The sequence below is a fragment of the Micromesistius poutassou genome (genome assembly GCF_964030765.1).
Source record: "Micromesistius poutassou genome assembly, chromosome: 19".
Lineage (NCBI taxonomy): Eukaryota > Metazoa > Chordata > Actinopteri > Gadiformes > Gadidae > Micromesistius > Micromesistius poutassou.
Genome location: NC_140289.1, coordinates 897,463 through 911,805, shown reverse-complemented (window position 1 = coordinate 911,805; position 14,343 = coordinate 897,463). Strand labels below are relative to the sequence as shown.

At 56.4% G+C, this 14,343-nt stretch overlaps 2 protein-coding genes across 5 annotated transcripts in view; one reads left to right on the top strand and one right to left on the bottom strand.

Moving 5' to 3' along the window:
- mdn1 (midasin AAA ATPase 1) overlaps window positions 1–1,823 on the bottom strand; it is a 72,994-nt gene extending 71,171 nt beyond the window's left edge. For 3 of the 4 annotated variants that reach the window (XM_084483509.1, XM_084483510.1, XM_084483511.1), the window contains exons 1-3: window positions 1,559–1,822; window positions 1,004–1,230; window positions 141–365 (exon numbers count right to left, since the gene is read on the bottom strand). In XM_084483509.1, the coding sequence (XP_084339635.1) occupies window positions 141–365; window positions 1,004–1,230; window positions 1,559–1,654 (548 nt within the window). In that variant the 5' untranslated portion in view covers window positions 1,655–1,822. Of the gene's footprint in view, window positions 1–140; window positions 366–1,003; window positions 1,231–1,558 lie in introns of all 4 variants that reach the window. The other variant, XR_014639013.1, reaches the window with a different exon arrangement.
- Window positions 1,824–2,133: 310 nt separating this feature from the next.
- casp8ap2 (caspase 8 associated protein 2) lies at window positions 2,134–13,123 on the top strand. The gene is made up of 10 exons (XM_084483512.1): window positions 2,134–2,271; window positions 2,858–2,949; window positions 3,248–3,322; window positions 3,574–3,677; window positions 4,130–4,204; window positions 4,325–4,440; window positions 4,595–8,295; window positions 8,451–11,178; window positions 11,780–11,879; window positions 12,242–13,123. The coding sequence occupies exons 2-10, from the start codon at window positions 2,901–2,903 to the stop codon at window positions 12,305–12,307; spliced, it is 7,014 nt and encodes a 2,337-aa protein (XP_084339638.1). The 5' UTR covers window positions 2,134–2,271; window positions 2,858–2,900; the 3' UTR covers window positions 12,308–13,123.
- Window positions 13,124–14,343: the final 1,220 nt, after the last annotated feature.

The window sequence follows — 14,343 nt, the reverse complement described above, 5'->3', positions numbered from 1 at the left end:
CCTAACCGAATGAGGCTGCGTATGAACATTGAGGACCGCTCTAGACCCTTAACGAATGATCTAAAGACACTAGCAGGGAGAGAGACTCTGAAGGGTTCGTCTCCGGGGGGGGGGGGGGGTGGAAGAGGAGGCCCACCCACCCTCGGACCATGACGTCGCTGGTCAGCAGCTGGGACACGCAGGGGCTCCAGTCCCACAGGACGCGGAACTTGGCGCCGTCGGTGTGCAGGAAGCGCAGCGTGGCGGCCATGAGGTCGCGCAGCTTCATGCGGCGCGGGCCGTACTGCACGGCCGACGACTCCTCGCTGGTGAAGAACAGCCGCTGGTACACGGGCGGGGCCCCGCTGAAGTACCGCGCCGCGAACCTGGGGGGGAGAGTGGGAGGGGGGAGAGAGGGGGTTAGAGCCAGGTACCAGCTAGGGTTTAGGCCTGGTCTAGTCCCCAGGGATGGTTCTAGGCCTGGTTTAGGCCCCAGGTACCCACTAGGGATGGGTCTAGGCCTGGTAGGACTGGCAGAACCTGAACCACAATTAACGTATTCATTAATCCACATAAAAACATTCAATTGGACCGCAACATTGATGCCTGTATCATGTCGCAATATTCACAGCATCACAATATTTACAGACTGCCCATGGTGTATCGGCCCTCAGACGTCTTTGTAACATCACGTACTGAGAACGGTTCATTGCCCTCCTACGACCAGGGTGAGCTAGGTGGAGGGTGGTGCTGGGTGGTGCTGGATGGTGGAGGGTGGTGTTGGATGCTGGGTGGAGGGTGGTGTTGGATGCTGGGTGGAGGGTGGTGTTGGATGCTGGGTGGAGGGTGGTGTTGGATGGAGGGTGGAGGGTCGCGCTGGACGGAGGGTGGAGGGTGAGGTAGTTGGGAGGACGGTGCTGGGTGGAGGGTCGTGTGGCGATGCTGGGTGTTGGATGGTGGCGGGTGGTGTTGGACGCTGGGCGGAGGGTGGTGTTGGACGCTGGGCGGAGGCCGGTGTACTCACGCCTGGACGTCGGGGTGGATGCCCAGCAGCTTGCTGAGGGACACGCAGAGGCGCTCGTGGAGGTCATGGTTGATGCGGCCGCCCGCCTTCACCCTCTCGGCGTTCCTCTCCAGCAGGTCCAGGACCAGCGGGCGCAGGTGGCGGGCGATCAGAAGGGTGTAGTCCTTCTCCAGCAGCAGCCCGGCCAGGCAGCCCAGGATGCACTGCCTGTCCTGCTGGTTCCATATCTGAGGACGACACGTCGGTTCAGGGTCATTAAAAAATGAAAAAAAAAAGCTCTAATTGAAATATTGATTTATGCAGATGAAGCCGGACCTGAATCAAAGTATGTCTATCTGTAATCAGCTCCCCGGCGCAATTAGCGATGCACTATGATGTACACACACCCTGCATGATCACACATGTTTCTGTTTTGTCTGATATTTATACGGATTGTGTGGAGAGATGTTGAGAGGGTCTCATGCGGAGGCTATGGGCTCCATCCCCGGGGGTGATGAGCACACGTACCGACCCGCCTTCAGCCTCCTAACTCACGAACAGAGAGACATATCTCACCTGTTTGGCCAAATACTGGCTGAGTTCGTTGTGACTTTTGTCAACGTGCCGCGATATGATGCCCAACGATGACAGGCTCAGTTCCAGGTTCTCCATGGTCTCATCTGTCGTGCGTAGAGGGGAACCTCCACAGCCAATAGAACCACTCAATTAAAGCGTCAATCTGTTATTTATCCCCCAAAGAACGGCGTTCATCAGCCGCTCGTCTGTCTCAGGATGGATCACAACACATAAGCACGTTCCCGTCAGTGTTCACATCCCGTCCACATGTGAGCGCAGCGGAGTCTCTTCCGGGTCGCCCGCTCCGCGCGTCGCCCCCGTGACGTCACACACGCGACAGAACCGCGTCTCCGTCGGACGGAACACTTCTCTCTGCTACCCCAAACACCACCGGACTTTAAGTGCGTTTTTGGGGTCCCTGGCATCACCGCCCACCTATCCCCCCCCGAGAGCCGGACTCCCCGCGGTGCGTGTGCGTCCCCCCCCGGGTGCCGTCGGGGTCTAGAGGAGCCGTAGGAGCCGTCTGGTAGGACTGGGGGTTGAAGCGTTCAGTCCGAGGGACCGCGGGAAAAATGGAACTACTTCCTGAACAATGAAGCGTTGGCGCCACCCCAACAGCCCTGCACCCAGCACAGGAACCCCCACAGGAACCATCCCAGCACCCGGACCAGCAGCCCATTACGGCGCCCGGGTCCCCGTCCCACCCCGCAGCGGTGAGTTGTCCGATCCCGACCTGATGCACATTACTGTTATTACCGGGTTACCCCTAAGTAGACGAGATGTTATGACAGCCCGGACCCGGGTCACGGCATCAGGGTCCCAGGGCAGGAATCCAGCCCGGGACCAGGACTGGTGGGGTCCAGCCCTGGTCTACATGTCGTTGTCTTCATGCTCCAGGGCTCCGTGGTGAATCAGGGGGTCCCAGCGTGGACTCAGGCCCGGCTATGGAGGTCGAAACGCGGGTTTATTCTGAATATCGGGTCCTTCTGGGTCGTTGTTACAGCTCATTGTTCGGGTTTATTACGTAGCATCGGGTTACTGATGGTAATAACCGGGGTAGAGTATGCATCTGCTCCATTGTGTGACGATAGAGATTGTAAACAAGACATAGTATCATAAAGAGTCGTGCTACACTCGTTTGAAGGCCTGAAATAGGATTACATTGTTGTTGTTTGCTGAGGAAAGTAATTCACAGTCGGCTGTGTTGCTATTTGTGGGCAGATCTTTATATGCTGTAGCTATTTATTTCTCTTTTGAAAAACAAGTCATATTTGATCTTGTGTTTGTTGTCATTGTCAGGAACTTGCTATAAAGTGAGTGAGCCCTGGTCAGGATTAGAACAATGGATCCCCTGTATGACGAAGAGTATGACGCCAGTGGTGCTCACAGCCGTAAGTATGAGATAAAACGTTAGATTTACATATCATGAGTATGAGACTAAACAATGCACATTGACATATCGTAAGTTTGACTAAAGTTAGATTTACATATCATTAGTTAGAGAATAAAGTTAGATTTACATTATCATCTCGTATGAGATGAGACTAAAGTTAAATTTACATTGCCATATTTATTTTAGCTCTAACATACTTTTTTTTTAACGAGGACCTTCTGGAAGTGACTGTAGCTTATTTTATAGTAATTGACATCCAACTGAAACTTGGCTAACTAGCGTACTCCTGTCTTCAGTCTTGACGCAGGACTGTGATGAAGAATCCATGGACATCTACTCTGGACTGGGTGACACGCCCACCCACACCACAGGTACTGATCTAGACCTATCGGTCCATAAAGATTATAGATCCGTAAACATCCATATCAACACATGTTATTATCCATATTACACATCATATGCATCTTTTAACCTGGTCCTAAGGACAGTATCAAACAGAATCGCTTTCATTATTTTACTGTCCTGAATTCTTCTTGGATGAATCATTTGGATCTTCTGAAGAACGGTGGTCCTACGGTCTCGTCCGTCGTTCAAACATCTGATGGTTTGTTGTCGTCTGCAGAGACTCCTTCCATGCTGTTCTCTCCCCGGCTGAAGGCGTCCATGGATCTCTACGAAGAGATCCTCACGGAGGAAGTGAGGAGTAAGGACTCGTCGTTTGAAGAGGTAACTCATCCTATTGCTCTCCGACACTGTAGTAACAGAGAAGAAAGGGTTCAATGTTTGATCGTTGCTAATTAGGGATCGACCGATATGGATTTTTTTTTTAGGGCCGATACTGATTTTTTTTTTCATCAGCCTTAGCCGATACGCCGATACCGATTTTCTTGAGCCGATATTTGGAGACGATACTGCTTTTGCTCCCTCAATTGACATCATAAAAATGACACAATGATGATAAAAAATTTGAAACACTTATTGAACTGTCTGTAAATCATGCTGGGCAAAAAAAAAAAATATATATATATAATACATATATAAAATAAAATAAAAATTGGCGAAAAAAATCGTCCGAACGCCGATACACGTAAAAACCGCCAATATCACTAATGCTAACGGTACTGAAGCTGCGGCCAGTGAAAGGGTGTCAACTCCTCTTTTGTCGCTTTGCTTCCCAGCTGAAGAGCCGGTTCCTGGCGGCGCAGAGCCAGATCGAGGAGCTGCGCAGCAGACTGACCCAGACGGAGACGCAGGTCCGCAGAGCTCCTCCACGAGAACCGCACCAGACTCGTCTGACTCACAGTGTGTGCGGTGTGTGATGGGTGTTGTCACGGTGATGGACTAAAACAACAGCCTGTCGTCTGTGTTTTCAGAACACGGGCCTGAGCACGGAGAACCTGCGACTCAAGAAGAACATCTCGGCGCTCCTGAAGACCGCCCGGCAGGAGGTGCTCCGGAAGGACCAGGAGATCCAGAGGCTGAACCAGAGGTGAAGCCATGTAGTTAAATACTGTATGATGACGAAACATCTGGATACCGGTGGCACGTTCGGGTTGTGTTAAAAACAAGTCCAGCGGTGTGTTTGAAAACCTCCCATGGTCTGGTTTCCTGACCATTTCTTATCCTTCTACTTCTTTTTTTAGTTCTGGGATGAAACCGTACAATCCACGTGGGAACGGCCAGTGGAGGAACCTCCCCAACCCCCACACGGCCGCACCTCCACCGGCGCAGCCTCTGCCCCACCCCGGACCCGGCACCGCCCCTTCCCCCATCGCCCCCACCTCTAGAACAGCTGCTACACCCGCTGCCGCACTGCCCTACCCGCCTCCACCCCAACACCGGCCCAGCAGGACCTCTTCAGCCGGCTCCTCTACCTCTGCGCCACCTGCTCCCCAAACTACGCCTCTTATTCCTCCGTCACGTGCTTTGCCCCCGCCTCAGCCAAGAAGGACGTCTCTGACCCACTCCTCCGCGACACCGACCGCGCCGCCAAACCCTCCTGCACACCAACCTCGGGCCAGCAGGTCCTCCGCAGCCCCCTGTAGACCCCCTGCCCCCCCCACAGAAACCGCTCCGCCTTCTTTGCCGCAACAAAGCAAGACCACCACGTGTAAGCCATCCCCTCCACCCACAAACCCTCCTCCACCCAAGCATCGACCAAGCAGGACCTCCACCACCACCAGTTCCCTCTCCTCTAGGCCCCCTGCCCCCCCGACAGAATCCCCGCTTCCTTCTCCATCGCAAACTGCTCTTGGTAGGAAATCGTCAAGAATCTCATCTACGTCTACACCATCACCACCCCCAACCAACCCCCCTCCTCCTCCTTCACTTCCTCTGCCCAAGCCAATCAGGACTTCTTCAAGAATTTCCACGAGTAAAGAACCATCTCCACCTCTTCCAACAGTGGATCCTCCTCCACCTCCGCCAACACTGGCCCCTCCTCCACCTCCTCCGCCAACACTGGACCCTCCTCCTCCACCTCCTCTGCCAACACTGGACCCTCCTCCACCTCCTCCTCCAACACTGGACCCTCCTCCACCTCCTCCGCCAACACTGGACCCTCCTCCACCTCCTCCGCCAACACTGGACCCTCCTCCACCTCCTCCAACGGTGGACACTTCTTCACCTCCTCCGCCCACAGTGGACCCTACTACTCCTCCTCCAACAGTGGACTCTACTCCTCCTCCTCCTCCAACAGTGGACCCTACTCCACCTCCTCCTTCAACAGTGGACCCTCCTCCACCTCCATCTCCTGTTCTCCACCCTCCACCCCCATCCCCACTGAGTGAGGATGTCCGTCCAGAGTCCTTACCTCCACCGCCCCCTCCAGAGAAGGTAAGCGACCGGGCCGCCCAGCGACCGGACACCACATGTCTGGAGACGAGCAGATCAAAGCGGCCCGCCAACGCCCGTCCCACGCGCTCTTCGAGATTAGATCTGGAAGCGATGGACAAACCCCAGGGGGTCGACTCCCAGTCCTCCTCTGAGTTACCTGCAGAACTCTGTGAGCCGGACACACCGAGACCCTCGAAGCACAAAGAGCAAGAGCCCAAAAGCCAAACGCGATCGCAGCCCACGGAGAAGAGACTCAAGACCGGTTCGGAGCCCGGGAAGGATTGTGAAACAAATCATAGAAGCAGATCTCGCAGGGCCGAGAAGGAGAGCAGGACGAAACACAGAAGCCACAGATTACTGAAAAGCAGCCGTTCTCAAGAGGCTGAGGAACGTCACCGCTCAGAGAGCGGGGGAAGTCCCAGCTCTGGAAGTCTGGACCGGAGGCAAGACAAACCAGAGTCCAATCAGAGCGGCGCAGAACCGAGAGAGTCTCGACTGAGGGACTCAGTTCGGGAGCACAGGAAAGAGAAGCACGGCGACCGGAGCGGCGAGAAGAGGGCGAGAGACGGCAGCAGAGACCGAAGGAATACTGCACCGAAGCAGCACACCTCCGGAGCTGGGGAGTCCTCCAAGAGGAAGGGCGACAGAGCGGACCCCTCCGGAGACGACCGGAGGAAGACCGAGAGGCGACGGGAGGACGAGAACGGGAGACGGGAGAGAAGAAGTGAGAAGCACAAAGACTCGGACAGGAAGAGGTGTGAGGACGAGGGGAGGAGGAAAGCAGAGCTGAGAGGAGGAGAAAAGTCAGCCGCCAAGGATTTGGAGAAGGCTTCGGAGGAGGAGGAGGAGATCACGGTCCCCGCCGGGACGCCGTGTCTCACGGAAAACAGTCCGAACAGGAAGCTGTGCTTCATGGAGACCCTGAACCTCACCCTCTCGCCGGTGAAGAAACCTCTGAGCCAACAGGCCGATGGGGAGGGAGAGGGAGAGGAGGAGGAGGAGGGAGAAATCTTAAGCAGAGAGGATGAAGATCAGCCTAACCTCGAAGAGTTTCTGATCATAGACGAGATAGAGAGCAGCATGACTGAAATGGAGATGGACGACAAGCAATGCCCGAAGCCCTCGTCAGCTGTTCAGACATCTAAAGAGGAGAAATGTGCCACAGAAGACGGAAAGGAAGACCAACGCTTGACGACAACCGAGACCAGAGCGGTCGTGGACAGCGAGGGACCGGAGGTACCTCCTGTGGCGAGTCCCTCCGCTGGAGGAGGCATGGATGCTGGTGGACCCACTCTGAAACGCCCTGCAATGGCCAAGGAAAGCATCGTGATTCCAAAACCGCCAGCTGAAAACATGCAGTGCTCCTCACCCAACAATCCAGTGGTGATGGAAAACTTGGAGACTTTGAATGACGGGGTTGAGATGGTCCACGTGTCAGAAGACAGCCCTTCACAAAACAACAGGCCCAGGAATCTCTCTGAAGTTATAGAACCAGCTGAACCCATGCTTCTCCAATCAGAACCAGAGTTACAAGAGAGTCCGTCTACAGCGCCAGTGGATTGTAAAAAGCTGTCCAGCCCCTGTCCACTCACCAGTGCTGATGAAGTTAAAGAAACAGTGCTCCTCTCTCCATTGACCAGCCCTGTTGCTGATGAAGTTAAAGAAACCGTGTCTGGCCCTCGTCCAATAAGCAGTCCCGTTGCTGACGTCGTTAAAGAAGTATCGTCTCTCCCCTGTCCGATCAAAAGTCCTGTGTCTGGCGACGTTAACAAAGGTGCGGCTCGCCTTTCCTCAATCAAAAGTCCCGTTTCTGAAGGAGTTCACGAAACGAGGTCTACGCCCCGTCCGGTGAAAAGCCCCGCTCCCGGAGAAGTGACCAAAGCGGTGTCCAGCCCCTGTCCAATCACGCGTCTGGCTGCCGGTGACGTTGAGGGAAAGGTCCGCCCGGAAGGTCTGCAGAGCCCGCCCAACGCCCGTCCTCACCCCCGGGCTCCGGCCTCCACGTCGGACGGGGGGGCCGTGGAGCGCCAGGGGGGCAGTCCCAAGGGGTCGGACGCGGTGTCCAGCACCATCACCCTGGAGGCCCTCCCCCACGGGGACATCAGCCTCCCGGAGGCCATCTACGCCCTGACGCACGCCGACAGCGACGACGGCGGCGGCTTCTCGCCCGGCGAGCCCGGGTCGTCGGCGGGCTGCGTGGGCGTGTCCAAGGTGAGCAGCACCACGGAGGACATGGCGTTGCCGGGGCGACGGGAGAGCGTCCAGGGAGAGCGCACGCCGGTGAAGGGCTACGGGTTCTGCGAGCGCCGCCCGCCGCGCCGCGGGGCCGAGCCGTCCAGCTCGGGGCCGCTGCCCTACGACGAGGACTCCATGATGCTCACGCTCAGGAACCTCCGCAGCATCCCGGACGTCATCAGCCCCCTCAGGAGCCCCCTGCCGCCGGCCAGGAGGCCCCCCCCGGCGCAGCGCAGCAGCACCAAGCCCGCGCACGTCAAGAGCCTGCAGAGGGGTAAGCAGAGCGCCGTGACAACCGCTTGTGACGTGTCAAATCTAAGTCTAAGGTCCTCCCGCTACTGTCTATACTGTAATATCTCATTTGTTTCATTGGTGCCGTGACGATTCCCTCACTGAACGATTCCTTGTTTGTTTTCCCCTCTCTGGCAGATTTCTGCAGTTCTGCGATCGTTCCATTTCATTCCCTGCAACCGAATCCAAAGAAGGCGCCCAAACAGCCCGAGGACCCGGCGGCTCTGGAGCCCGTCGCGGTGACCTCTCTGAGCCCTCTGCCCGGCCTCTCTGCGGGGCTCTCCCCCTCGTCCAGCGACCTGGAGGAGGGGGAGATACTGAGCGACAGCAACGAGGCCCCCGCCGACACAGCCCCGCCCCAGGGCTCCAAACCGACGCGGCCGGCCAACGCCAACGCCAACGCCAACGGCAACAAGAACGCCAACAAACCCAGCCCCCGGTCCACGACCCGCACCGCCAAACGGAGCCTGTCCCTGAAAGGTGCGGGCGGAGCTCCGCCTCCCTCCACGCCGAGCCCGTCGTCCGGGAAGAGCCGGTTCAAGAAGGTGTGCCCCGGGGTGGAGCAGGCCGCGTTCAGCAGCGTGGGGGAGGTCATGGACACCCTGAAGAAGGTCCGCTTCCAGATCCGCAAGAAGTACATGAAGCTCCACAAGGTGTTCCCCAAGAAGAGCTTCTATGCCATGATGGACCACTTCCAGCAGTCCTTCATGGAGTACGTTGAGAACGCCGTGTTCGGGGAGATCAGCGCCCAGGTGGGCGAGCTGAAGGCCCGGCTGAGGAAGCTGGTCACGTCCGTGTTCGGCAAGGTGATGAACAACGGCATCGTCAACCGCATCTTCGACCAGCAGGCCACCAACCTGAAGCGCCGGCTCTGGGAGTTTGTGGAGGTCCAGCTGGACTACCTGTTCCTGGACATCCAGCTGGCCCTGAACACCTTCTGCAAGCCGGCGGAGACGCGGCCCGCGGCCGCCGCCGAGCACCTCAAGGTCCTCAACCCCAAGAACGGGAAAATCCCCAAGAAGTCCCCGGTCAACACTTCCCCGAAGAAGAGCCGCAGTCCCAAAGAGAGGCGCCCCGCTCAGCGGCTCCAGAGGCGGATCAAGCCCTGCCCCGTGGTGCCGACCAGAACCGGCCTGGGGCGAGGGAAGGACATCCGGATCACCTGCATGGAGCGACGAGACCCCGACACGGCGCTCCCTCCCCGCGGCACGCCTCTGTCCCCCGAGAGAGGGGCCCGGACCGCCGCGCTCCTCTCCCACAGCAGCAGCACCCAGGACCGCTCGGACTACGACATCCTGACGGAGCAGCAGGCGTCCAGCCTGACCTTCAACCTGGTGCGGGACACCCAGATGGGGGAGATCTTCAAGTGCCTCATGCAGGGTTCGGACCTCCTGGACGCCAGCGTGGCGGGCGGGGACCACACCTCCTGGTCCCTCGGCACCCCCAGGAAGGAGGGCGCCCCCGGGGACAGCCTGCTCGGCCTCACCTCGCCCAGCAAGTTCCTCTCGCCGTGCAAATTCTCCTCGCCCGGGAAATTCGTCACTCCGACCAAGTTCGTGACGTCGCCGTCCAGACTGATGGGGGCCTGGTCCAGCCTGTCGCCCGGCCGGCTGTGCTCGCCGCAGCCCAAGCTGCTCCGCATGCCGCTGCACCCGGCCATGTTCGACGAGAGCTGCCTGCTGGAGCTGCCGTCGGGCGGCGCGGCGGCGGCGGCGGCCCAGCGCTCCTACTCCCTGCTGGCCGAGGACCTGGCCGTGTCGCTCACCCTCCCCTCGCCGCTCAAGTCCGACAGCCACCTCAGCTTCCTGCAGCAGCCGGTGCGGCCCCTGGACCTGATGTCCACGCCGGAGAGCGTCATCAGCGCCCACTTCGGGGAGGACGCTCTGCTGGACGCCGGCGAGGACGCCTGGGAGCAGCAGGACCTGCACCTGGCGCTGGACACGGACAACTCCGACTCCAGCTGCTGCTCCTCCTCCTCCACCGCCTCCACCCCCTCCACCCACGCTGCCGCCGCCGCCGCGGCCTCCATGCTGTTCCAGTTCAAGCCCCACCTCCCCATGCAGGCGGTGGTGATGGAGCGCTCCAACGACCACTTCATCCTCAAGATCCGCCAGTCGGCCGTGGACGACGACGCCGCCGACGTCACGCTCACCCCCGACGACGACGCCGCCGCCCCGCCGCCCACCCCCGACGACGCCTCCCCGCCGCCCACCCCCGACGAGGCCACGCCCACCGCCGGCGACGACAGCCTGAGCCGGACGCTGACGGAGGAGGCGGCGGCGGCGGAGACGCTCCCGGTGCCCAGAGCGCTCTTCCTAGAGAAGAGTTTTGGCAAGGCTCCGCCCAGGCTCCTCCCCAAAAGGCAGCAGGCTCCTCCCCCAGAGGAGACGGCACGACGGGCCGACGATCTGGAGAGGGTGGGGGCGGGGCCCGGCGACGGCGGCGGCGGCGGGGAGCTGCCGTCACGGCCCCCGGACTCTGCGTCGTCCGCCGACGAGATGGAGGTGTCGACGGCGTCGGAGGGCCGCCTCGCCATCGTGGAGGACGGCAGCAGCGGCAGCACGCCGGGGAGGAGGGGGGGGGCCGCCCGGGGCGGGGCCGGCAGGAAGAGGAGGAGCCACCACCAGCAGCAGCAGCAGAAGACCAGCGCCAAGCGGGCCAGGAAGGAGAAGGAGGAGGAGGGGGGGCGGGGCCGCGGCCGCGGGAGGCGGAGCAAGCCGGCGGCGGCGGTGAGTCCACGACTCAGGGAGCCCCGGGGAGCCAAGCAGCGCGGGGGGGCGGAGTCTCCCCCCAAGACGCCGCCGCCCGGCCTGTCCGCCAAGAACCTGGTGAAGAAGAAGGGGGAGGTGGTGGTGGCCTGGACCAGGTCAGTCCATGCAGAACCTTCTAGTTAGGCCTTGATCATATTGATAACTATTGATCATTTTAATGACCTAAAAAGACTAGGAATTACCATGCTGGATTTAAACACTTCTGTTTTAACACTTAATATGACCTTCCACTGTAGTTCACTGATAAATACTCCAATGTCGATACAACAATGAAAAACACTCAAACATTGTAAATAAGTATGGAACCGTGTTTGTGTCACAACCCCAGCTGCTAGTTTCGGTGGTCCAGTCTCTTATCGATATATACTGAACATGTTTTATATTGATATTGATCAAAAGTCTATCACGATACGATCAGTAATTGTTTTATTGCCCAGGCCTTCTTCTACATCATGTTTCTACCAGCAGACCTGTCCTGTGGGAGACATTACTCTGTGACTAGTTACACAATACCTGCAATACACGTCACACTGGTTAAAGTCCGTCAGCTGCAAGGCACAGCGAGTTTAGATGTAAACACGACCACAGAAAGGCGCTGACCTCTTGCATGTGACTCTCTGCTCACCTGTCTGTCCGCTGCTCACCTGTCTGTCCGCTGCTCACCTGTCTGTCTGCGTTGTCCCCTCCTGCGTGCAGAGAGGAGGACCGCTCCATCCTCCTTGACCTGAAGACCAAGGGGGCGTCCCGCGAGACGTTCTCCGTCCTCTCTGAGAAGCTCCACAAGACCTCGGCACAGGTACACACACACACACACACTCACTCACTCACTCACTCACTCACTCACTCACTCACTCACTCACTCACTCACTCACTCACTCACTCACTCACTCACTCACTCACTCACTCACTCACTCACTCACTTTTATGTTTATAATTATGTTAATGAGTAACGAGCCCACTGAGTGACAGCGGTTTAGCAGGCAGAAGGCAGAGCAGCACCACACACACACACACACACACACACACACACACACACACACACACACACACACACACACACACACACACACACACACACACACACACACACACACACACACACACACACACACACACACACACACACACTAACCCTGTCTCTTCCTCCATCCCTCCCAGATTGCAGAGAGATTCTCCCAGCTGATGAAGCTGTTCAAGAAACAGGAGAAGAGAACGTCCCCTTGACCCCCCCACCCCCCGCTGGACTTATTATGGGATGTCCCACAATACACAGCCCTGGTTCCTCCACGGAGCCCAGGCAGGCCCGAAGGACCTCTGGTTCTGAACCGGCGCTGGTGGGGGAGATGAGGAGGTCTCTGAGTCCTCCACTACTGGCCGAGAAGTGGAACCCCCCTCTCTGCGCACAGTGGACCGTTCCGGCGGCCTGGCTGGGCGGCTAGGTGTGAAAGGGGCCGATTAAGGGAACGGTGCATTGATTAGAAGCTGTTTACACCACTAATGAGGCTGTATCCAACTAATGAGGAGCAGCTAGTGGGGCGGGGATTATTTTGGTCTCTGAGGTGCCCCACCAAGAAGGAAGGAAGGACTTTTAAACCATTAAACATTACAAACACTGCCGAAGTACATTCACCTTCATCTTAACCCTTTGAGAGTTTGAGTTTAAGTCTACGGTCAAATTAATATTGCAGACCAATTGAGATCCAGATTATTATTATTTTTTGCCAAAAGTCGCGACCACTACTTGACATGAAAGGACTTGGAGTCAAAGTGATTGATTTGCTGTTTGAGGTGTGAACTTTCATTTAGTCGGTTTATTAAAAATGAAACGTTTTAGGTGTGCAGATTGCTGTGTGCTGATTGGCTCCTGGGCTTGGTTTGTTTGAGGGAGTTGAATTGTTTAATTATCACTATAGCTCATTTATATGTCCCTATAAATAGAATGTTTTCCATCTTGTTTGAAAATGACTGACATGTTATACAATGACATCATTGTGAATATTGTACATAATTCTTAACGGAAAATAAAGTTGTATTTATTTACTCTGTCGTCTACTTTCTACTGGGGGGGGGGGGTCAAGAGTTAACACGACAATAAACTGAACCAACGCGTTATAAAAGTCAGGAACACGATGCGTTTCTTTGCTTCTGTTTAATACAGCAGACTAGAATATTGTAGAAAGTGGGCCGAGTGGAAATGGAGGGCATCGCCTGCGGGGCCGTTTGTACCGCGGGGCCGAATGTACAACGGGGCCCCACGGGGCCCTTTGTACCGCCGCACCAGACCGGGACTTCCGTGGGTCTGGTTAAGAATAAACGTTTCGATGAAAGAGAACAAGGTCGTTGCGGGGGGGGGGGGGGCATACGGTCATGTTTCCCCTGCGTTTAATTTGGGGAATTTAATCGACGTGTTCTAGAAACGACGAACGGAGAGAACGTCCCGTCCATCTGTCCTGATTGATTTAATAACCAAACCATCCAGACTGGGGGACAAACTGACAATACGATCACTCAGAGTTCAGTTACTTCAAGTCACTCAAGTTATACAATAATCAATTGTCTGTGTTTTTTTTTTTTAGGGGGCTATATAAATAAATTGTACATTTTGCTCGCGTTTTTATCCAAAGTGACTTTCCACCATTAATTCACTCATTCACACACCGACGGCGGAGTCAGCCCCTCAGGGCGACAGCCAGCTCGTCAGGAGGAGCAGTCAGGATGATGAGGCGTCTCGCTCAGGGACACCTCGACACTCAGCTAGGAGGAGCCAGGGATCGAACCAGCGACCTACCGGTTACCAGTCAACCCGCTCTACCTCCAGAGCCACATGCCGCCCCCAACGACGTTAAATTAGGTCCTTAAATCAATAAGAACAATTAAAAACGACACGACTATAGACCAATGACAGTATAAAAATAGGTTAGTAGCCAATTACTGCACAATGGTACAAAATGCTATATTCCACTACCAGAATGCAGTTTAAAAACGAATCGCAGATACTAAGCTTACAGAACACAATTAGAAACCAGCTGGCCAGACAAAGCTTCCAGTTGGCCTACAAATTATAGTGATTTATACGAAGCTACCAGTATAAAATAAATACAGTTTCCAAACCATTAGGACCTTTTCAATAGATTGCAGTACTAATACTAGCCACCAGTCCCAACACAATACCTCTACTGTACAAATGACAGTAGCGGTATTGCAGTACTAACACTAGCCACCAGTCCCACCACAATACCTCTACTGTACAAATGACAGTA